The sequence below is a fragment of the Chaetomium fimeti genome (assembly GCF_033439085.1).
Source record: "Chaetomium fimeti strain CBS 168.71 chromosome Unknown B0H64scaffold_7, whole genome shotgun sequence".
NCBI classification, from domain to species: Eukaryota; Fungi; Ascomycota; class Sordariomycetes; order Sordariales; family Chaetomiaceae; genus Chaetomium; species Chaetomium fimeti.
Window position 1 is genome coordinate 2,304,430 of NW_026944335.1, and position 23,629 is coordinate 2,328,058.

Here is a 23,629-nt window from a genome sequence, read left to right on the forward strand (position 1 = left end):
CTTTCTGGGACCTGCATTGTTTCGACGTTCTGGAGGGTCCGATTCGATAATTTATTCGTTCCCTCTCACATGAGCAATTCGGGCAATCACGGTCGTGGGCAAGCAATCATGAGAATGGGTTCTATATCGCCTCCAAAATTACGAAGCTCACCCCAACCCCATGTCGACATTTTTCCGTTCCAGCTTACTTCTTGATCTTTTATTGCCCCCTTCTCGTTTCACACGAACAAACACGGCCGGTACAACGGACCAAACAACCCCTAAACATAGTGAGACCACCCCCTCCAAAACGAATCAAGTAAATTATGGAAAGCACCAGCACCCGAACCACGTAATTCAGGCTTAGAAAGGAAGCAACAAAGTCCCGTCGGTACCGACACCCTGCGAGAAAGTCATCGACTCCTGCGATTCATCCTTCGGCTTCGGCGGCCAGTACCGAGACTGCGGCTGTGACCGTAGTGGGAAGCGGGATTCCGTGTATTGGCCGGCCGCCGAATGTTCCCCGGCCGTTCTTTGCGAGCCGTAAGTCCGCATGTTTGTCTGTTTTGAGCCCAGAGCTCGGCGGGTATTTGTTGACGGTACTCTGTGCAAGCCCTGTGAGTCGGATCTTGAATACGTCCGTGATTTACGAACTGATGTAGACTTGAAAGTATCGCGAGGACCGTTAGTGTTGGACGGGTTTCCCTGACGTTGACTCTTGATTTGGACAACGACCGTATCCTCGTCTTTAAAGTCCGCCACTCCGGGATTTGAGACCGGAGTCGGCCTCGATGACTCCCCCTGCATTTCCTGCCCGGAGCTTTTGAAGGAGGTCACCGAGTTATCGGGTCTCACCGTCTCTGAGCGCCTTCGTTTGACGGGTGGCTTTGAGAACGCCTCGCTCGTGCTCTCGGTTGCGTCTGCCTCGGATGCCGAAATAGCCCTGGTGTCGCCGCGGGTGCCCTCGAGTTCGTGAACAAGGGTCGAGTCATTGGAGAACTCGTCGTTTCTGTTTCTCTTAAAGGCTCCTTGTCCTGCAGCGGGATCGGCATTCCCCTGTTTCAACATGCCGGACGTGCTTCTAGTGACTCGCTTCATAATAGACTTTGGTTGCATACCCTCTCGTCTCCGCGTCTTCTCCTGGTCAATTGAGGGTGCGGCCGGCTCATTCGGCACATTTGCCGGGCTGCGAACGACAACACGCCTCATGTGGTGCAGTCTTGATGCGTACGGCAACGGGTCGTTCTCAAACGTACCCTCTACGACATCAGTGTCAGTCTTTGGATGTTTCCCCGGTGCGTTGCCACTGTCATTCTCCTTAAGCTGGTCAACCCCTGTGTGGGTTCTGAGATTTTCCTGGATGGGTTTATCCTTTTGGCAAAGCCGTGAATCACCTGGATTTGCATAAGGAATGACGGTTTGCGGGCTGTGACGAACCGAGATGGGCCCTAGAGTACGTGCCAGGATCTCGGTTATTTTCTCGACATCGTCATGACTGTCGCCAAGGTTATCCAACCCATCAGCGAGAGTCCCTTCTTGGTGAGCCCAACGCTTCAAGGCGGAAATGAGCGCTTCGGACTTGGTGTGCTGGCGCTGACTTTCGGTCTTCAGACCGACTGCTCGATCATTGACCGTCATAAGTTCTGTTTCTAAGGCTTTGACCTGAGCTGCCAGTTGATTCCTGGCCTGTTCAAAATCGGTTGAACGCTGTGCGAGTTGCTCGGCCGCCAACTTGCCCCTAGCTTCCTCCGTTGCGAGTTTCTCCTGCAGTGAACGCATTGTGGCAGCACCCCGAGACTCACTCGTCTCCTTTTCTTGGACCTGTCGTTTAAGTTCTTCAACCTGGGAAGCCAAGGCGTCCCGATCTTTTGTCGCTTCCCGGAGGGATTTCTCGGCTTTTGCGTGGGCCTTCTCCATTTCGGCTCGCATATCCAGACGGGCCGCTTCCACCGCTTGTTGAGCCGCGTTAGTCGAGAACTGATCCTTCTCGTGAAGTGTATGAGCGAGCTTTTGTATGTTCAAGCTGCAGTTCTGGAGTTCGGAAGAAAACGCTGCCTCTTTCGCATCGAGCCTGCTCTGCAGTTCGGCCACGGCGGCCGTTTTGGACTTGACCTCCTCTCTCAGCCGCTCCGTCTCTGTGGCCCGCTCATCCAGCCGTCGAATTGTCTCCTCGTTCTGGTCCTGGGCTGCATCTGAGACAACCAAGCTTGCTTCGAGTTCATGGATTTGGTCCACTTGCTTTTCCGTGGTCGCCCTCAACATTGCGAGCTCGTTCAAGTGTTCCTCGCATTCGGCGTCTTTCCTTTTGTATAGCGTTGACACCATGCCATTCTCCTCTGCTTTCTCCGCCAACTGCTTACTGAGTGACTCGAGGTGATTGTCAAGGCGCTGCCATATTTTCCCTGTGTGAAGTTCAAGGTCAGCCGACAATTGGCTGGTCGCCTCCGCGGCCGCAGCTCGTGACCCCAGGATACTGTCAAGCTTAGACGTAACGCTTCGTAGGTCAGTTAGGAACGGGCAAATCGTGTTGGCTTGGGTACTCGCCTATTCAATGATTCATCTTGGGCCTTCCGAATGCCGCACATGGCGTCTGGTTGCCCGGACATCAAGTTGGAAAGCGTTTCGAGGCGAGTGACAATCACGTTAAGCCTACCAGGGCCATATCAGTCATCAACTCTGCGTTCGACCGCAATAAGACCAACCTTTCCCGTAACTCCTCCGCGGAGTTATTTCGGTGCTCCTCCGCCTTTTCGTATTGCTCTCCTAGCTTTTGCATTATCTCCTTTCCCTGGACAGCCAACTTTTCAAATCCACTGGAGGTGTCTTGGAGATCACGTAGCTTTTCGGACAAGGAGTTAACAGACTCCCGCTCTCGACTCAGCTCAGCTTCCTTCTCATTGACCTCGAGCGTGAGGGAATGTATCTTGTTGTATACTACACAGAGGGTTAGTTTCCACGTGCAGACGCGCAATGTTTGATCACTCACGCTCCGATAATTCACTCTTGTTCTGGGCGATGGCCTGGCGGACCTTCTCAGCCATTTGTTCTCTGATCACTTCCGCTTTTCGAACAGCCGCTTCCGTTTCAGAGCTCTGGGACTTCTCCATAGCGCGCACTTCCTCGATTGCGTCTCCCCAATGCTTCTTCGAACGAGTGTACAGATCCTGTTGTTCCTGGATGGCGGAGTTGAGGTGTGTTTTGCAGGCGCGATACCTTTCTTCGAGTTTTCGGGCTCGGTCTTCGGACGCTCCCAACTTGGCTTCAATGTCTTTTAATCGACCCACCATCTGTTCTTGCGAATCCCGTAAATCGTTGATCTGGTTTGTCTGCGCATCGATCTGGGAAATTTGCCGAGCGACTACGCCAGATTCATCGGCAAGGTCCCGTTTGAGTTGTTTGATGTACTTGTGGTATTTCGACTTCTGCTCCTCAAGAGCAGCGCTCTGCTGCTGCGTAAATTGGTTGATGACACCGGCCATCCCAGTCGTGAACTCATGGCTAATGTTGACTCTCCGTTGCCGTATGATTGGACTGGAGGCTAGAGATCCGCATCTCGACCTAATCAACCCTTAGTATTTGGTGTTTTAACGAGGACATGCAAAAAGGCCAACCTCTGCTTAGACACATTCGAACTCCGCGACACTGGGCGAACTCGGTGAATGGACTTTGTCAGCCCAACATGCTGAATCTCTTTCACCGGCCGATTTACTGTATAGTTCCGAGCCCGGTCCATGGATTCTTCCCCGAGGCGGCGAGAGCCACCCGCTGGTGGCACGAGTGGGGGGTGTTGAGGCTTGCTTCTCCCTTCCCCAGCCGCGTCCTCGAGTGATTCTTGTTGCTTGCGAGAGGGGGATCCAAAGCTCGGAATTGCGTTGTGGTTACGATCCCGTACTGCTGGTGGAGAGATGTGTGCTGCCGGTGGAGAGATGCGCGCTACTGCATTGGACGGCAGTCCCCCGACCGCGGCCGAAGCCTGGGCTGACCTCTCCTCCTCACCCGGGGCACTCGGGGGCTTGTTTCCAACCCGGGTCGCCAGGGTTTGGGTGGGTGGCCTTGTGGGTTCTTTGGGGGAGGAGTCTGGAAAAGGGGGGTTCCTGGTCGCCCCTGGGACGCCCCTCGCTACCTCCCATTTGTCCGAATTTCCGTGGTCATTTAGCAGAGGGCTATGGCTTGCTGTGGGGGGTGGTGCTCGATTCGGGGAACTAGCAACAGGGAGGTTGCTCGTAGTGACGTTTGCGGTCGGCTCGTTACCAATAGCAGAGAAAGAAGTTCGAAGACCGCAAGCTCCTTGAACCGAGCCTGATGAGAAGTTGTCTTTCGGGTATTGAGAGTGGCCTTTTTGGCGGATGGGGGCTTGCTTAACGGCTTGTTTTCCTGGGATGCTTGTGAAAAAGCCAGGGGTAAACTGTACTGCAGGGCCATATTCATACCCCTTACCTAAGTCCGGGTGCTTGGAAAGACTTGATGGTTTCTCCAAGAGCATGGAGTCGTGAGAATCATTGTGACCGTTCGTTCCTTCCACCGAAAGGTCATGGTGACCTTTGTCGTTGGACTTTGGAGACGACTGGGGAATACAGAATGGTTCTTGCTGTTCAAAGGAGACTGCTGGATCTCCATTATGGTACCCGAAGTCGTCTGCGTAATCACCGACGTTGTCTGCTGTTGGTAATTGGTCGACGGAATCGAGTATTCGGGCTTGTTCGGGTGATGAATGTGCCATGACTGCCTGACCAAGATCTTAGTTTGCCTTGATTGGCAAGTCCGTAATGCAGAAGAGAAAGAGAGAAAGAGGAAGCTAGCAACCCCGATAGAGCAACTTGCGGGAAGAAAGACAGTGTTGAGTCGGGCGAGGACAGGTTTGGAAACTCAGCTAACAGGAATAATATTCGACTCTAAAAGTCAGAGTAAACGAGGCAAATGTTGGGCATCAGCCTGAGTGCTTGCCCCCAAGTTTATCGCGCCTTCCCACTGAGGAAGTGAGGGGGTACGTAGGGCGGGAGACTCGCGCCTGCACCATGAGCAAGCACAACGGTGCGGGTATGGTCCGTCAAAGCATGGATTAAACTTTCCGGGTCTGAGTCCTTTTGCTGGAATCAAGGGTAATCTCACTTCCATGGTGATAAGAACTTCAGGCAGCTTGATCTTAGGGTCGGCTCAATCCAGAACGTCATTGCAAGTAACCAAGAAGCATTAATATGGCCCTGCTGGGCCTAAATAGCGTCTTCAATAAGATCAACAACGCCGAGAAAAGTAATTCTATTGATATGTTTGTAGTTGTTTTCCGGTCTCTCATCTATGAGTTAGACGTTGACACAATCTAGGTACTGTCCAAATCCTAGTCCATCTCCGCAAGCCACCTCATCTCAAGACAAACAAGCGATATACATAAGCGACTGTACTCTACTAATCACATCGATAGGTAGGTACTTAAATAACTACCTAGGTTAGGTAGGCAGTAAAGAGATACCGTGCTCGACTAGTGTAGCTAGACTGCGGCAGAACTGGCAAGTCACTCAACCGGATCGCTTCTCGATCTTGGACGGAATATTATGATCCCATAACCAGGAACAGCGAAACACCTTCCCAACAACAAAGAGAGCGCTGGTGGCCGAGCTAGCAGTATTTCCTGCTGCAAAAATCACACTGCAATCCGTAACGCTAACAGTTCGATTCCTAGTCAACTTAGCTGACCGTCAAAGCCGCGTGAGGTTTTTCTGAGACAACTCCCTCGGCTGCTGGTGGTGGCGAGGGTACTAAAAGTCCGTCGGTCAGCTACCACAATTGCCATTTCGGCAATACATCTCCAAGAATCGCAGAAGGGCGGGTTCTGAAACCTCGAGATACACGCAGCCTAACCTCAAGGACCAGGAAACTGGTCCGCAATATAGGGACAGGCACCACCGCATCTTGTAACGAGATGCTCGCCCTACTACCAGAACATGAGTACCACCTCCCCAAGAGAGGCCGAGGTACATGCTCTGATAGCAAACAAACTGCTATCCGTATGGAGGTAAGTGATCAACTCCCCCTGGCACCAGCGCTTCTCTCTCTATCTTTTTTCCTTGTATACAAAATACAAGGATGAGAATTTCCGACTTCCGTTCCCAAGTCTATTCAACCACGCCGTATCGAATTGCGTCATTCCCTAACACAACACACACAACCCAATCTCAAACGAAACCGACCCAGATCCCTCAATGCACGATACACTCCTGCAAGCGCGTCCCGAGAACTGCGCCATAACGGCACCTCCCCTCAAAACCGGCCGCACCCTAAAGGACCCAAACCCTAAAACCCCCTCAGTTTCTCAAGTGCCTGACATGCCTGCTCCCGTCGGCCGACATCACACACACGCATTGCATTGGCACAGCAGCAGAACCCAAAACTGAAGTCACGATGTGACGTGCGGCCGGCGCTCCAATCGCCCCCACCGTCGAGCCGCCGCCGCACACATCACCCCCCTATGATTGGCCGGCCCCGTCCCGTCATCCCCTGCATAAACAGACTTGGCATCGCCGGGCAGGGGGGTGGGCTTGCTGAGGGACCCCTGGCAGCCGGCTCCTGATTCGTTGCGACCGTTGCCTGGGCGCCGTGCCACCACATGGGCGGGCGCTTGTGCGATTACGGCGCGCGCCCAATGGGAGGCGGGGGACGGTGGTTGAGTGTGGTTGAGGTGATGGGCGCTGGGTCTCAAACCCTTTCTCCGTCAGGGGTCCAATTGTGTGCCGCGCAAGTGCCGAGGGTGATGGCCGCTGCAGCAGCAGCAGCGAACCGGGGACCGGGGGAGTGATAGCAGCATCGGTTCATCACAGGTCACAGGGAAAGGCTTTTTCGGGGAGCGGAGGGGAGGGCGAAGGGCACCGCGGGGTTAGTCATATCGAGGCTGTTATAGGATCAGAGACGGAGGGCGATGTCTTGGGCTTGGTGCTGTAACGACGCTAGAATCTGGTGTTTGGCCAGTCGCCCGTCTCACCCTCTTCTTGGCTTGGGTTCCCGTCCTATATACTCGCCTGTCACATCCTAGCGGCAAAGTCGCACACTTTCCTTTTCCTCCCTGTTTATCACATTTCCAACTTCCCTCCTTTGATTCTCTCCCACACGCCGCAGCTGGTCCCGCGGTCGCTCGTTTTATCGTTCATCTCGTTGTAACTAGACCATACTTGTCTCCAGAGACGGACGGTGCGCAAACAAATAATCCAACGGACGGTCGATCAAACGGAAACGACATGGCCGACACAGACTACTTCCCCCTCCCCGCGGACGGCGGAGCTGGGCCTGAAATCGACGGTAGCACCGCCGGTGCGGCCGGTCCCTCCAGCGGCGGGGTGGTGCTCTCCCAAGGCGCTATGATCGCCATTATAGTTGTGGTAGTCGTGGTAGCACTCGTTGGCAGTGAGTTCAACCAACCAATTCCTGCCAATTCCCCGCGGGAGCCTAACTAACCCTCCCCGCCACAGTCGCCAGTTCAGTCCTCTTCTTCGTCGCCAAGAAACGCGAGTGGACAGTCCGAGAAACGATCAGGAGGTCGGCAAGGAAGGTGGTCACCGTTCTGACGCCGCGGCGATCCGAGTTCCCCAAGTCCGTCAAGGAAGGCCGGAGCAGAATGGACGACGTACCACCAACGCCGAGGATCAAGCCCGAGTATTTGGATTTGGAGAAGGGGCTTGATAAGCCCAAGAAGAAGCGCGCAAACTTCAGCCGCAAGTGAGATGCTAAAACGAAACATTGGGGGCCGTGGGTTGCTGCACAGGGGTTGGAGAGTTGGCGGCGCGGTGATTAGAAGGGACAAATAGCGACGAGGGACGCTGGATTCATGGCTGTGATGTTGATGTACAAAGGGAATGAACCCCAGGATACCACAATTTTGCTTGTATAATATAGGGTCTGGACTGGAGTGGAAGAGGCGTCTATAACCGGCGGAAGGTGTTGGTGCTTGCGCTCCTCCTGCTGTCTTGTCGGCTGCTCGGTGCCGGCGCTGGTTGTGGCTTGCTCTTCTTCTTGGATTCTGGTACAAATGTGACTTGTTGTTCACCAACAACCTCGTTCGTCCGGATCTTTGCGGTGCGTGTTTGTTTTTGAGCCCTGGAGCCAATCGCCGTGTCTCTAATCTTGCCGCCCTTCGTCGTCGAAGAGGATACTTGCATGACCACGTCGTCCTTGGGCTTCCTGGTTTCGGGTTCGGACTCGTCGTCGCTCTCGTCGTCGCTCTCGTCGTCGCTCTCGTCGTCGCTCGAATTGGCGGCGAAACGCACATCCTGCTCCGCGGCCCCCTCCACTCTAGTGCTGGGGTTGAGCGCTCGGAACTCATAGCTGGTTTCGTCGACCTTGAATTCCTCATCCTCGAAGATCTTGCCGAAGCGAGCATCGCCGAGGACGCCAGCTTCAACGTCCACCTTGGCTCTCCTCTCTTGCCGCTGCAGGATCTTGTCCGCCAACTTCTGGTTGACTTTGACCTTCTTAACACCTCTGATGCGGCTGGAGCGCTCCTTCTCAACCTTCTCCCGGACTCTCTTCGCCCGCTCCTCTTCCCAGATGTATGGGTTGGCGATGAGGCGGGCCTGATCGTGCAGCTTAGCAGCAACAAAGTAACCGTGCATGTACGGCCGGAGCAAGTTGGTTTTCCCAATGAGATGGTCCAGGCTGAGAGATTTTAGCTCTGGTTTTGTGAGGAATTTGTAGTTGTCGTATGTCTCGGTCTGCGTCTCGGTCTCCATTTCATGAACTAAGTTGTCCAGGAAGTGGCACCACTTCGGGGCCAGTCCCAGGTTCGGGATGAAGAAGCAGTGCATGTGCTTTCCCTATGCCGTTCTGTTAGCCAACCGTGTTGCGGGTAGGTTATTGAGCCCTGAAATCATACCTCATTCGCAGTCAAGATCATGCCTGAATCTGGAATATGAGTAACGTGATTTAGATCAACCAACGGCTCAACCGATGTCCAAAGATCCCCCGTATGTTCGTCCCAGATTTTGATGATCCGCTTGTCGGCCGAAAGAAGCTTACGCTCGTCAGTCGGCGTCTTTAAGTGGATTAGATTCTTGATCGGAAGTCCCATCCCCTGGTCCTTCTTCATGAGAGGACGCGGGTTTCTCAGGTCGAACACGCGAATTTGACCGGTGCTCGTACCCAGAGCAAGCGACAAGCCGTCATCGCTGTAGTCCAACGCGGTGACCTCGCCGTCGTGACCTCCGAGGACCGCTACTCTCCCTTTGCTCCGCGGGTCGTAAAATTCGACTGTGCTGATCGATGTACCGAACGCGCAGAGACCGTGTGTCTTCTCCGCGACCGCTGCCACGTTGACAGAGCCGACGTGTATGCTCCCCTGCAATCCGCTCGCATCTGCGTCTTTGCCGACGTCGATCTGCCAGGGGCGAAGAAACTGGCCTCTTTCCAAATCCAAGCGGAAGACCTCGCCAAAACCGGATCCATCTGCACCCAGCCCGACCGAAGGGATGAGCACTTCGGTACTCTGGCGCAGATATGCAAGATCACGGCCAAACCGCGGGAGTCTCACTTCATAGTGACATCCCATTGGTGTGTGGAACTCCAGCGACCTGTCGCTCTGCAAGTGTAAACTCTTGGTGTAGTCGGAACCGAGGAAGAGGAACGTCGTGTTCTCGGATTTCGTATGGCGGGAGAAAGACAGGGACAACTCTTGCGTTGAATGAACATGAAACTGGGGCTTGTATGTCCCTGTGCTCATGATCCAGTTGCCATCTTCGCTGATTCGGACGCAGTTGCTGGCTATTCCACGAGGGTTAGGATCTGCACGGGCAACAGAGCTTGACGAGAGGCGCAGGGTGACTTGCCTTCTTCAAACTCGAATTCTTGGAGCAACTCGAAATTGTTGAGGTTCTCGGGGTCGTACTTGGACGATCTCTTCCTACGGCGCGCAAGCCAATCTGGCAGCGGCCTGGCCGTGGATGGCCCCGCGACAGTGTATCTGCGCCAATTCGTCAGCGACTCTGTTATCGTGTTGAATACCTAAGTCAAAAATTTGAGAAGAATTGGATACTTACACAGGAACTGTCCCAGGATTTGTTAACTTCATGGTGGATGATGGGTATTGCCTCGACAAGAAATTTCCGAGTCGCAAAGCTGCAAGCTCTGGATGCCGAAGGCAGAAAACCAAAAAGTTTCGACCGCCCGCTCAAAAGGGAAGGCGGGGAGGGACCTGGTGAAGGGTCCCTGGACCCTCCATTGTCTGTGCAGGGCCGGGAGACTCCGTGGTGTGGGGCCGGTGCTTCTGGACTTCAACTTTGAGATGCTCATGCACCCTCTCGCCAAAAAAAAGAAGCCGAACTCCAAAGCAAATTAAGAAATCAAGCAAAAGAAAATAAAATAAAAGATAACGAGTAACATAAAAGTAAATTAAGTAAACACAGCTCCTTGGGCTTCCGGATGGCTATGTTTCGTTTCGTACCTGCAGTCGAGGTTTGGTTGACATCTGCACTTCCAGGTTGGATGGAGTCCCGGTTTATTTTGCCCATGCATGGGTGCTATGGTTTTATATTTTTTTGTCCCGCCGTACCTCGTGCCTTGAAGTTACGAGTTTAGGTATAACTACCTACCTTCCTAGGTAACCAACGAAACGGGATCGCCACGTCAAGATTTCAGCCGGATAACATGTTGATGGCTGAAGTGCTGAGGAGGAAAACCCCCAATTCTCTGAGGCGGACTCCCATGTGCCACCCCTGCTCGCGGGGCCCTTGGCGTGCCTGGACCCGCTGACCTGATCTCGCGCCTTCGGTGGAACAACGCAAGAACCAAGTCAAGTGCCTGAAGTTGCACTAGACATCCCCTCGACACAAGCTTGCTTCCGTATTATCATCGCATCAACTTTTCTACTCACTCCATCGATACCGGAGCATCGCGAACAGTACCCCGTTCTGCTGGGGCGTTGAATTGACACATCTGCTGTATTGCATTTGCGACCCGAGACCGACCTTCGCGACTTCCCAGCGTTTCGTTTCATCCGTCCATAGCTTGGATGTCTCTTGCAGCACGTCACTCGTGATTCGCGCGGAGCTTTGCTCGATTATAGCATCGCCCGCTGCCATGGAGTTCGGCAGCCTGGCGCATAGAGCACGACACCTTCGATCCAAACACTCCGCCCTCGCCGGGAAGAAGCCGCACAGCCCCCCGACATCACACCTGCATCCAGTTTCCGATCGGCGCAACCTTCCGTCCGTATGCGCCGGCTCCTCATAGACTCGTGTCTTCGACCCCCGGCCTCGGTGGATGACCGCCCGATCCTCAAGCCCACGCCTTGCGCGGCATATCCTCCGATATGGACGCAGGGGAATATGAGACAAACAATTTGTTGATCGTAAGACGTTGCCCAAAGCTATCCTCAACCATCTTACCTTGAGACCATGGCGCTGACATATCCCACGCAGAGCAACCTGTCCGCAATTTCCTTCCGTATATACGAGCCCATCGCCGCCCAATCATCAACCTATACCTTCAACGCGAGCGGAGTCGAGGACGCCCTGCGCAGCGATGGCCACTTGGTGTACATGGACGCCGTTCGGCGCGGCATATGGTGTTTCTACCTCTCGTCCGGTGACTCCACCTCTGCAAGTCACTCCGAGCGGCTTGGCCTTCACGCGCGGATGGAGGTCTGCGGCTACCCCCTAGGACTTGTCGGAGATGGAAACTTGGAGCCCATTGGGCTCCTGAAGAACAGGCCACCGGGAACAACCGCGATCAACACACCGAACAGCTCGTCGTCTGCTGGTTCTGCCCTGGACTTGAACACGAGGGGCACCCAACCCTTCAGCTTCCCCCCTACCCCGGTGGTCGTGGACGGCAAGGTTGCATCAACCCCGGTCGGCGACGTCAAAGGGTATGGGTCGGTTCCTGCACAAGAGATCCATGAGTTTTTTATCACTGCCGTCTTGTCGTCTCTAACGTCGTCATTTTGCCGTACCGTCGGCGCCATCCTGTTGAACAACCGTTCCGCTTTGCTGCCTCCGCAGGTTTTTAACTCTGGCGATGCCGATTGGAGCCAAGCGCCTCGGAGTTCGGCTCTCGCCACGTTTCGGATATACTTGACTACCACAGGGTCGCTCGTTATCGCCCTCCATGTGTCCGTCCTCCAGGGCCTAGTCTCCTCTGCCGACGTCTTACGGTCAAGTTTGTTACACGCCGGTCCGACTGTTCTTGCCGCGCCGTTCGGGACATTCGGGGCCTTTCAAAGCGTCGTTGATACGGAAAGCCAGGTTGCAGACGGTGGGTACGGCCAATCGCCGGAGGCTCAGGTCGGCCGGTTCAGGTCCGATCATAGCGATAAGTTCCTGCAGTTAAAAACAACATGCTGCAAGCTACTCCAAATGAGTGGGATGTCGCCTTCATTGCTGGACGGCTGTTCCTGGTTGAATATACACTTTCTCCAAAAAAAGCCATTTGAGCACAGGGCGGATGGAAAGAGAACCCCGCTTGTTGGCCCGGGTTCAACAGCGCCGTGGCCTGCCGTCCTTTGCTTTCGAAAGCCCAAGATCGAAACGATGCTGGACGTGCCACTCGAAAAGGCGCTGACCGCGACGGGCGCTGACCATTTGGATCCCTTGAACAGGGCAAAAGTATGGTGTCAAGGAGTCACTGACAGAGAGGACGCCGCGATAAGGAGGAAGAAGGAAAGAGATGCGGCTTTGGCGCGCGAGCTTGCTGAGCCGGACGTGCGAGGTCATCCACAGACAAACGGATACTCACCCATGGCGCTCTGGCGCGGTTCGGCGAACGGCACGCAACCCCCAGCGACGGGGACGATGTATCCCACGCCTCCAGATGGAGTGCAGCTGTCCGGGGTCACACCGTCTTTCGACGGCGGTCAAGTCCAGAGCCCGGCCGGCCAACCAGTCACGAACCCGGCCGTCGATGGTCACACCACCATGCGGCAGGATGCCACAGTGCCGGATACTTTCAATGCGAGCTGGAACGGCGCCGAGCCAAGGCCTGAGCCAGCAACGGTCAACTTCGCTGAGGATAATCTCTTCGGCGATTTGGGAGAAGACATGTTCGAAGGCAACGAACTTACCGATGCCGACTTCAACTTTTTCGATGAGCATCCGGATTCCGGCGATATCGACTTGTCTGACCTCCCGGAACTGGCGTCTTCAACGATGGGGATGCAAGAGAATGAGAATCACCTGTTCGAAGAACAAACCCCGGCAGTCCCTACCGTGGATGACAAAATCGATGCATCTTCGGTTTCTCCGCAGTTCACCAAACCCGAATTGAGGCACGCACGCAGCACACTAACCGATGAGAATCGGCAACAAACTAATATGGAAAGCTTTAATCGTAATTCTACCGCTGGGATCAAGAGGAACCCGAGTCCCTTCAACCCCGAGACCGTCTTCAAGCGTATCCGGGCATCCATTCGACCCCCGTCGTTGATAATATCCACCCAACGAGGCCCTCCCCGACGCCGCAGCTTGTTTGAGAAGGTCGATTTTGATCCGGACCTGTCGCCTGCCATCAAAAAATACGAGAAAGGGCCGTTTGATTACACGTCTACAACCCTAAGGGAGAAAGGGGGCGGGCCACTTCAAAACGGCAACCCGCTCATTCCTGGCCGACTATTGGGGTCCGCGCGGCAACGCAGGAATCTCAAGGAGCTACCGCCTGATATTAGCTGCATCTTGGCTAAGTTAGCCAGTACTACTGCTAACGGATCGGGACAGCAAGATGACACCCGCTCAGATTCAGGTGACAGCAGCTCGGCCTCGCTGGACGAGGATACGAGCGACCAAATAGGCCACGTCTCGTCGCCAGCCAAGTCAACCGTGGTGCGAAGGCGACCGGAGGACGATGTCATATCCATGGCGGCCTCGTTCAGGGAGCTGGAGAATATCTCGGTCGATTCCCCGGGCTACGGACCGGTCGATCTGTCGCGGCTGTCAAACTCGGAGATTCCCGACTTTTCCCTCTCCAGATACTTTGCTGATCCAGAGCCGGCGCCGCTCCGCATATCTGTTTCCGACGACGATTTTATCACGGTGGCACAGATCCTCACCGAGCAGGCAGCAAGCGGATCCCTCAAATTGGCTCCGCAGCACCAGAGTTCAGAGGTTCAGGATCTGCGTCGAAGCTTGATCAAGGCCATCCGCTACTCAGTCAAGGGCCTACACAAGGCCCTCCCCCGATCGTTGGCCGGGGCGGTCGGATGTCGACTTCGCCCATTTACAGAGGTCCAGGATGTGCCCCTCCTCGTACAACCCAACGGGCGGGTGCAAGTGAGGCCGGCGGAATACCCCAAACCGAGCATATTCCTCATTCCTACACCTCATGTTGAAGTCCGGCGCTACGAGAACCAGCTCTCGGTGCTCCCATCTGCCGTATCATTCTGGGATACCTTGGGCCTTGGGCCGGTGCAGGGGCCGAAAAGCGTCGTTGCCGTGTGCATCTTCCCTCAGGTTGAAGGGATGCGGGACAATGCATCTGCCTTTCTAGACAGGGTTCAAAGCACCTACGAGTCGTTAAAGCTTGGTGCTTTTGAAAGATTACCAACAATTGCCAGCATCGTGGACGGCCTTGTTTTGCTCCCGACTGACCACGACATTACCTCCCCGGGGCTTAATCTACCTCGGGCCCGGTCAGCATACACAGACCAGATGACGAATCTTGCCATGTCTCTCGCTGGCCTGTCCATATCGGAGAAGAATTTTGTCGTGTATTTTGCATACACGCCGGGGAATCCCAGTTCGATCGTGGACTGCTGCTCTGCCTTCCAGGAGCTCTTCGAGCACTATAAGAGATGCATGATGGATAAGAAAAAACACATCTCGAACGACTTGGCGCTCCAGCTCGTACCACTCGATGCCGTTGCCTCGGAGACGTCACTGGTCGTCTTGTCTCCGTCTGAATGCACGAAGCTCTGCCTAGAGACGTATGACCGCTGCACGCTCTTCGGCGGGCCCATGCCTTCGCCGGCGGTCATGCTTGAACGGGCGCTGCCTAGGGGCATCGACTTCAAGCTCGCCCCCACTCCATCACCAAACCTACTGCGGGAAAACTCATGCATCCATGTCGCATACGCACGGAGCGTGGACGAGCGGTGGGTCACTGCCGCATGGACAGATAATAGGGGCAGCACCCAGTCGATGGCCTCATACTGCCTCGGCAGGCGAGGCAAACCGCTATCCAGGAGTCTCGAAGACGTCATCCACGAGATTTGGGAAACGACCCATAGCCTGATCTCAACCTGCAAAGTTCACTGGCGGGTCGTTATCACTAAGTGCACCTCGATGGAGCAGCAAGAGATGGAGCTCTGGACGGGCTTAGCGCAGTCAGAAACCCGCGCCACCGTCAGTCTGGTCCTCCTCACAGTCGACACCGACCCATCCCTCCAACTCATCCCGCCCGTCGCCACGATCCCCCTTTCCGCCCCCTCCGTCTTCTACACCACCCCAGTCTCAACCCCGCAACCCTTATCCGTCCTCTCTCCCGACCAATCTGGCAACCCCTCCACACCAATGGGCACCACCGGCCCCGGCATAGGTGTCACAACCCCCGGTGGCGACTCCTCATCTCAACAACACCAACACCAACACCAACAACTACCCGGTCAGCCCAACCAATCTGACGCAGACGGCGGCGACACCACCTTGATGGACACAACCGAGACGACCTGGGGCGTGGTCGTCTCGCACAGGCTCAACAACTCGGCGTCCCTCACGGACCTCAACCCGGCGCTCGCGAGCGGGTACCTGGTGAAGCGGGCCGGGCCGAGGCCGGAGGACGCGCCGGTGGCGATGGAGGTGAACGTGGTGTACAGCGACAACGCCAGGGCCATGTACGACGTGCTCCTGCGGGAGATGCTGGCGTACTTCCGCGGCCTGGGCACGCTGGCGCGCGTGAGGGGCGTGACGGAGCGCGAGGTCGACGTCAGGCCGTGGCATGTGGCCGTGGCGGAGAAGGCTGTCAGGGCGCTGTACCTTTTGATGTGAGCGATAGAGCGAGGGCTGTTTTAGTTTTTTTTTATTACTTGTTTTGCTGCTTCTTGTAAGGTGTGCTGGGTGTTGTGGCGTGCGTGTGTTATGTTTCGGGGGATATTTTGTGTTGTTTTCTGTTGGAGCATGTCGCTGGTGCATTGGAATACCTTTAGGATACCTGCATACATACCTACCTTATACCGACATCCATATTAAAAGCTGGGTCCACGTGAGTGGCCACGCAATGTGACAAAATCATGAAGCGTTGGTCTATCATCCTGCGGGACGTCTATCATCTCTCGTGTCTATCAACTCCCAGAAACCCTCGCTCTCAAGGCGCCCAAACAAAATTCCCACCCAAACTCCCACCCTCTACTCCTCCCAAAACCCTGGGAACAGATACTCCACCCTCTTCATCGCCTCGGGGTCACGCCCTGCCGGCTTGGTCATGAACTTGACGGCGCCCTGCGCACTCCCCGCCCAGTGCTTGGCCAACACCAGCTCGCTGTTCTCCAGCTTGCACAGCTCATCCAGCACCGCACCCACCAGGTGCTTGGCATTCTCGCTGTTGGCCGCCATGTACTTCATCACCATGGCCACATCCACATCCTCGGTCGAATGCCAGCAGTCATAATCCGTCGCCATGCAAATCATCTGGTACGCCAGCTCCGCCTCGCGCGCCAACTTAGCCTCAGGCAGCGCGCTCATGTTAATCACACTCCCACCCCAAGCACGATACATGTGGCTCTCAGCCCGCGTGCTGAACTGCGGGCCCTCCATGCAGACAATCGTCCCACCGGAATGCAGACGCACACCATCACCGCGCATGCTCGCCGCGCAGCGCTGGACGACGGCGGCCAGCCCCGCGTCGAAGGGGTCCGCAAACCCGACGTGGCCGACCACGCCGCCCTCGAAAAAAGTAAACGGCCGCACCCCCTTGGTGCGGTCGATCACCTGGTCGGGCACCACAAAGTCCATCGGCCGGATCTCCTCCTGCAGCGACCCGACCGCCGAGAAGGCGATCACCGTGCGCACGCCCAGCGCCCGCAGCGCGGCGATGTTGGCCCGCGCGGGGACTTCGTGCGGCGCCAGCTGGTGGTGCAAGCCGTGTCGTGCGAGGAAGGCCACTGGCACGCCGCCGTGCTCGAGGATGAGGATGGGGGAGGAGGGCGCGCCCCAGGGGGTGGTCGGGGAGAGCGCGGCTACGGGGTGGTAGCCTGGTAGAGAGGATAGGCCGGTGCCGCCTATTACGGCGATGTGGACCGGTCCTGGGGGAAGGGGGTGTTAGTCTTAATTGGGGAGGGTCATCAGAGTGGTTTTGGTTGGGGGGTGTATTGTGGTTGGGAAGGATGGGGTGGAGGATGGAAAGGGGGTTTGCGGAAAGAGCAATGGAGGCATTCTTACGGTCAAAGACGGTGGGGAGCGAGAGGATGTCGACGGTCATGGTGGTGGTTTGTTGGAGAACTGGAAGAATGAGTGAAAAGCGGTCGCTCTCTTTGCGACTCCAGTAATGCCTCCCCTCGGCGGGTTCGGGTGGTATTTATTCAGCGACCCCCCGCTGTCGCAATTTTTGAAGGGGCTGACGGGGTGATTTTTACCCCGCCGTTGCGACGACGTCGAGGAAAGAGGGGCCCAACAGGGATTGATTCATGGCGCTAGTACTAAGACGGCTAGATGAGCGTAACTGCGCAGCTGCCTGCCGGAAAGTTACAACCCTCCGTACACTTTTAAGAGACATTTCCAAAATTCACACCCAAGGAACCTTCACGATGAAAGTCCGAGGTTGAAAAATATTAGGGCCCTGATCGGAACGGGGGGTAATGTAGAGTAATGAATAAGAAGTGACTTCTGAACCTCATTAAAAATAGCGCATTAGCGTTGTAGATCGCTTTATATCTGTAGGCCTCTGGGCCCCCCCCTGTGCCCTCGGCTAAGCCCTATCTGACGGCCCACGGCATCAACGCGAACTGGCGCGCCTGGCTGAAAATCTCTATCGATAGTTGCTATCTTTCTTCCCAACCATAATTGTATAGGCCAAAGGATATAATAGATATTAACGTACTGCTAACGTAGGCCGAGGGCGATCCTAGCGATATTTCTGATAATTGCGATAGTGTTAACGAGTCCCTTATAAGGGGTGAGGGGGTTTCCTAAGGCTTCGACAACCCTTCTTTATTGTAGTAGGAGAACGATCCCCTCCCCCCCCCTTCCGAATACCCTCCTAACTCCCCTCCGAGCTAGCCGATTATAGTTAGCAATAACAACGATAGCGATAACAACGATTTATTATTTCGAACTCTATTACCGTATAGTTAACAACACCGCCCACAGTTGTAGGCACCATCCCAGCGAAGTTATCCCTCCTCGCTGGGCCCAAAGTCGGTTAAGAAGATTTATAAGAAGTTTAATAAGTTAAAGTTGAAGAAGAAGTCAGAGGTAGAGGGTATAGGGCCGTATATAAGATTGGTCTTCTCGGCCGATATAACTATCTATATAATAGAGTTGTTCCTTAAAGAGTTGTATACTGGGAATATAAAGGACTCTAAAGCTTTATATTTAAGGCCTGCGATGGAACGGATATATAAGAAGATAGAGTCTGAATACCCTTAATACCCCTAGTCCGCCGTTAAGGTAGTAGATAAGCTAAAGAATAAGAGGAAGCGGTACTAACTATTCGTTATTTTCCTAGCAATCTCGGGTATTAACTATAACGAACTTAGCAGCTTGCTATAAGTACCGGAAAATATATAGATAAGCTTCCTTATAAAGTATCCGAAGGTAGGATAGTTATAGACTCAGCTATTAGGCAACTATATAACCTATTCGGAGGTCTTCTATTACAAGCAGGCAACCGGCCGATATATTAAGCTAGCTAGTATATCTTATAACTACTCCTCCGACTCTAATAGTACCGATACTAACGATCCAGACGAAAATAGTAACATAGAGGCTGAGAATATTAGCGATATTAGTATTATTCAGCTACTGGAAATACCTATACCCGCTGTCCGAGGGCGGAGGTATAACTAGAAGGACAACCTATATAATATAATAGTTAGAGTAGTGTACAGGATAGAGTTGCTGGTGGCTGCTACTAGCGATAACAATATCGTCGGTGCTAGTATAGTTGAGAAGGCTTTGCGGAGCTTCTAGGAGTTCTTTGCTAGGAGGCTATTACTAGATATAATCGGCGATATCTTAGCTACTAAGCTGATAGAAACGAAGTAGGCAAATATCTGGAATACAGTGGCACCAGAGGTTTAGGAGGTGTAGGTAAAAAGATAGGTAGGATTGTAATTAAGGTGTATTGAAATGGACGGATATATTGATAGGGGGTAGTTTAAGTGCGTTTTACTATATTATAAAGTAATTGAATTAGTTGCATTGTAAATACGTTATTTATAGTATTTCTAGTACTTCTTTCTATTTAAACTTAATTGATTTTTAGTAGGGGATTTTCGACTATTTACAATTATAACGATGTATCTGTCCAGTTCGATAGTTCTATTAGCCTAGTTCCTTCTAACAATTACCCTACAACCCCGCCTCCCACTATAAAATAGCGCCTACATCAGCCAGCCGGGCATACGCGCCAACGATATCGAAATTGCTAATTCTAATACTACTATTCAGACTGTATACAATGCTGTACGCTGTATTCGGTAGTTGGTATTGTAATCTTTCTAAGCTAGCGATACTGCTAGTTACTAAATCTTCTTTAATGGTAGCCTTCTAACAATGTGACCTGTGTAGGCCCTTGTAGCCGCTATTGCCGCCACCTCTGATAGTATTAACTCCTCTTGCTCCTTCTTATATACTAGGATGAAGTTATATAGCCTAGTAACTGCGTAAACAATCCTCCTTTGCTTCTTAAGGCTGTATTCTGGACCGGTTGCCCGTATAATCTTCTATATCCGCTTCAAAATACCGAAGGCCTATTCAACAACAACCCTAATATATACGTGCTGTAAATTGTATAGTTCCTTTGCATTAGTTGGTAGGTTCTTTATATTCCTCTAGTCTTCGAGATGGTATTTAATATTCTAGAATAGAATAGTTAATTTATCCTGAATCCCAAAACCTGTATCGGCTAGATAATACCGGCTAGGCGCAACTTTGAAGTTGCTACTAAACGCTTAGTTGTAAAGTATTGCATCGTATATCAAACCCTCCACACCAGCCAATACATATATAAAGGAGAAGTCTGATCTAACTACAGTAAATACATTCTACGATAACCGAGACTTCCGGTTATACTAGCGGTATTAATTTAATACCGGTATATACGCTGCGATATATATACCGTCTACAGTGCCGATTGTCACGAGAGGTGGTTGCCTGTGATGGCACTGTGGCTCAATCGGGGTTAGCGCGCATAGCGCCTCGCCCTACTTCCCCACGAAACGATCGCTAGCGATCCCACCACCTCTCTTTTTCTCTTTGTCTCAGTTTCGATATTATAGTTGTATTGACTGGTGGCCTGACCCCATGGAATATCTGCTTCTCGTCACAAACTGAGACCAATCTCTCTTACCTGGGAAGGTATAATTAATATCCCACCGAAGAACCGAAGATCAAAGATTGAAAGCGTTGTTTCAATCGACCCGACAAACCAAATCCATCCACCTGCGTTTAGCCGAACCAACCGGGTTGGATACCGAAGACCGCCAAGATGGCACGCGAGTCAGCCGCTGACGATCGCGCCCGGAAGGAAGTACGGTTCGTGATCGAAGAGATCAATCGTCACGATCTCAAGAAAGATACCCCGTTGCGCCGCCGCTCGTCGGCAATCCACGACGTGCCGCTGAACCAGGCAGAGCCCCTCGTGGCCGAAGATGACGAAGACGCCGAGCCGGCTACGATTGAGAAGTTCACCCGCGATGTCACTACACAACTCCCAGACGTGCGTTACACTGAGACGCGCGAGAGCCTTGTGGAAGACCTGCGTGCGAAGCTTGTTGCATTTGCCGACCACTTCGCTGGCAAGTACAAGGACAAGGCTCCTGCGATGCCGTTTACCCGGATGGTCGACGACGACCCCAAGAAACCGGATGCCATGTTCGCGGGCGTGATCAATGGCACAGTCAATGCCACCGAATTCGCGGATCTCGCTGCCCGTTTCCCCGACGAAGTATTCAAGGAAGTCAAGATGCGCGGACTGTTGACCGCAGCATACGCGGAGCAAGTCGAAGAGCTCCATACTATCGCCAAAGACCTGGACCGTAACTTGAAGTACATCCACGATTGGGTCCCGATCATCGCCGACAATCTGAAGACGACCCATGACGCAGACTTGAACAGCCGAACCGAAGAGGTCGTGGGCCTTAACCAGATCATCGCCGATCTCATGATGCAAGCGCGCGAGGGAACGGTCGCTACCCACCATTCTATTCGCAGCACTGAAACCGCATCTGGCGGGAGCAAGGGGCGCAGCGCAAAGCAACCCGACCCGCCTATCTTCCTCAACGACGGGGCTAAAGATACTACGACCTTTGAGACCTGGTACCGCAACCTCCAGAATAAGCTCGCCGCCAATGGCGACCACTTCTCGAACGATGCTGCTAGACAAGGGTACATCGAGGGGAGGGTAGGTGGGAAGGCAGCTCGCGAGCTCGCTCCCTATCTCCGCGAAACCCACCCTGACGTAATCAACACGTCCGAGAAGCTGATGGCTCACCTCTGGTCGGAATACAACGACCCGCTCCAATCCGAGAAGTCCCTGACAGACTTCATCGAGCTAGAGATGAAGCCGGGTGACAGCTTCACTGCTTTTAAAAACGACTTTGTACGACTTGCTGGTGAATGTGGCAAGAGCAAGGTTGAGTGGAAGGCTGAGTTCAAGCGCCGACTTCCCGGCACCCTCCAGAGAGCGTTGGCACCGTCGTACCTCGATCCCGCTGTTACGTTCGATCAGTATGTCCGACTTGGCGCAGAGATCTCGCATTCCTACCGCCAGACAGGCAATGGCCATGCCCCGCGCCGCGATGGCGCGCCACGCGCCGCGAAGACCCCGAAGATCTCGGATCCCAGACCTGCAGCTCCCAAAGCCAAGAGCCCGGCTCCCCAGCTCTCACCCGAGGAGGTGCGCAAGCTCTATGATGAAGGCCGCTGCTTCGTCTGCCGCGAGAAGGGACATACGTCCCGGGAATGCCCGCAGAAGACAGGCGGCGGAGCCGCAGCTGGAGACTGGAAAGCGCAGCGCGAGTCCCGCATTGCGAACCTGCAAAGCCGTTGGGCGGCGAAGGAGCCTGCTGAGGAGCCTGCCACTCCCCGAGCACCCGCCTCCAACAAGAAGAAGCTTGCGAAGGTGGTTGAGCTGCCTGACAGCGCCTCCGACTCGGAAAACTAGATACCCTGGGTAGTCTCGACTCCCTCTCAGGGTTGGTATCAACAGTCGGTGTGACAGAAGCTCGACCGGATTTCGTTAGCAAGTTGCTGGGAGGAAGACCCTTTCTCACCTCTTGTTCCATAGCGAATAATGGAGTTTCGTTAACCACCACCGACGTTTTGGTTGATACGGGAGCCAATGGCTACCTCTTTGTGAGTGTTGCCTATGCAGAACGACTGTTGAAGCAGTTGAAATTGAAGACTCGAACCGACTTCACGCCCCGACCCGTGGGCGGGTTTGACAACAAAGGCGCGTGCCAATTGGTCGACGTGGTGCTCGTCGGGCATTTTACCATCCAGAACCGCACTCTCCGCGACGAACCGCTGCTGGTAATTGATTCCAAGCACGATGTGATCGTTGGTGACAAGTGGCTTGACTATCACGACATCCTTACCGACAGCCGACGCCGGAGACTGATCTTCCCTACTGAATGGCTCCCTGATCCAGGATGGTGGAAGAAGGCTGATATCGAGCTCGGCGCACCCCCGACCGGACGCCCCGATCCTGCTATAATGGAAGACATTCAGCGCCGCGAAGCATTGATGGAAAAGGAAGACCAACGAAGGCGCGATGGGCGAGCTGTCGCGCAGCGAATCGCACAGCTGGAAGCGCAGGCGAGCCGCCAGCCTGTTCCGCGGCCGCCGACGTCATCTGCGTCCCCGATTACCCACCTCCTATCGCGATCCGACCCGATACCCAAGACCGTTCGGTTCGATCCCCCTGAACAGCAGAAGATGCAGCGCGCGCTGCAAGGCCTTCCTCCCCCGCCAAAGGAGCAGCCTCCTAAACCACGCGTTCGGCGAAAGGAACCCGCGATCGACTACAAGCGTGGCACAGATAAATACGGACCGTACACTCTACGTAGGGATAGCATCGGCTGGTACAAGGATCGCCCACCCGATATGGCCGTTATCGGTGCCATTGCATTCAGGCAGATTGCGCGCAACCTGCCCACCGGCTGCGTCACTCTTCACGAGATCGACAGGATGATTGAGGACAAGCTCGCAGAGTCGATGCCCCGAGATGATCACGACCTGCGTCAGAAAGCAGTCAACGCGATCCCGAGCGAGTACCATGACTTCCTCGACGTGTTCAGCAAGGCGGAATCCGACGATATGCCCCCATACCGCCCGCAAGTCGACCATAAGATCGATGTCACTGGCAGGCCGGAGGATCTGGGATATTCGCCGCTGTACAAGCTCTCTTTGGAGGAATTGGAAGCCGCTCGGAAATATATCACCGAGAACCTGCGGAAAGGCTTCATTGAACCAAGCGATTCCCCGTGGGCCGCGCCCATCCTGTTCGCGATCAAGGCTAACGGTGGACT

At 54.1% G+C, this 23,629-nt stretch overlaps 5 protein-coding genes across 5 annotated transcripts; 2 read left to right on the top strand and 3 right to left on the bottom strand.

The window, feature by feature from the left end:
• Positions 1–342: 342 nt before the first annotated feature.
• On the bottom strand, positions 343–4,462 carry B0H64DRAFT_365953 (uncharacterized protein; the record flags this gene model as incomplete). Its single annotated transcript, XM_062801888.1, has 5 exons — positions 343–2,460; positions 2,520–2,628; positions 2,682–2,902; positions 3,096–3,537; positions 3,591–4,462. The coding sequence occupies 5 exons, from the start codon at positions 4,460–4,462 to the stop codon at positions 343–345; spliced, it is 3,762 nt and encodes a 1,253-aa protein (XP_062656309.1).
• Positions 4,463–7,205: 2,743 nt separating this feature from the next.
• On the top strand, positions 7,206–7,687 carry B0H64DRAFT_445703 (uncharacterized protein; the record flags this gene model as incomplete). The annotated part of the gene is made up of 2 exons (XM_062806865.1): positions 7,206–7,371; positions 7,437–7,687. 2 exons carry the CDS (start codon positions 7,206–7,208, stop codon positions 7,685–7,687), a joined length of 417 nt encoding a protein of 138 aa, XP_062656310.1.
• B0H64DRAFT_468278 (WD40-repeat-containing domain protein) lies at positions 7,433–10,063 on the bottom strand. The gene is made up of 4 exons (XM_062807741.1): positions 9,996–10,063; positions 9,782–9,919; positions 8,837–9,716; positions 7,433–8,777 (listed from the first exon to the last, which is right to left on the bottom strand). The coding sequence occupies exons 1-4, from the start codon at positions 10,025–10,027 to the stop codon at positions 7,887–7,889; spliced, it is 1,941 nt and encodes a 646-aa protein (XP_062656311.1). The 5' UTR covers positions 10,028–10,063; the 3' UTR covers positions 7,433–7,886.
• A 1,088-nt stretch (positions 10,064–11,151) lies between these two features.
• On the top strand, positions 11,152–16,050 carry B0H64DRAFT_239091 (mediator complex subunit 13 C-terminal-domain-containing protein). The gene is made up of 2 exons (XM_062799820.1): positions 11,152–11,305; positions 11,376–16,050. The coding sequence occupies exons 1-2, from the start codon at positions 11,267–11,269 to the stop codon at positions 15,927–15,929; spliced, it is 4,593 nt and encodes a 1,530-aa protein (XP_062656312.1). The 5' UTR covers positions 11,152–11,266; the 3' UTR covers positions 15,930–16,050.
• An 83-nt stretch (positions 16,051–16,133) lies between these two features.
• Positions 16,134–17,555, bottom strand: B0H64DRAFT_477891 (nucleoside phosphorylase domain-containing protein). Its single transcript, XM_062808223.1, has 2 exons — positions 17,319–17,555; positions 16,134–17,182 (listed from the first exon to the last, which is right to left on the bottom strand). The coding sequence occupies exons 1-2, from the start codon at positions 17,356–17,358 to the stop codon at positions 16,287–16,289; spliced, it is 936 nt and encodes a 311-aa protein (XP_062656313.1). The 5' UTR covers positions 17,359–17,555; the 3' UTR covers positions 16,134–16,286.
• Positions 17,556–23,629: the final 6,074 nt, after the last annotated feature.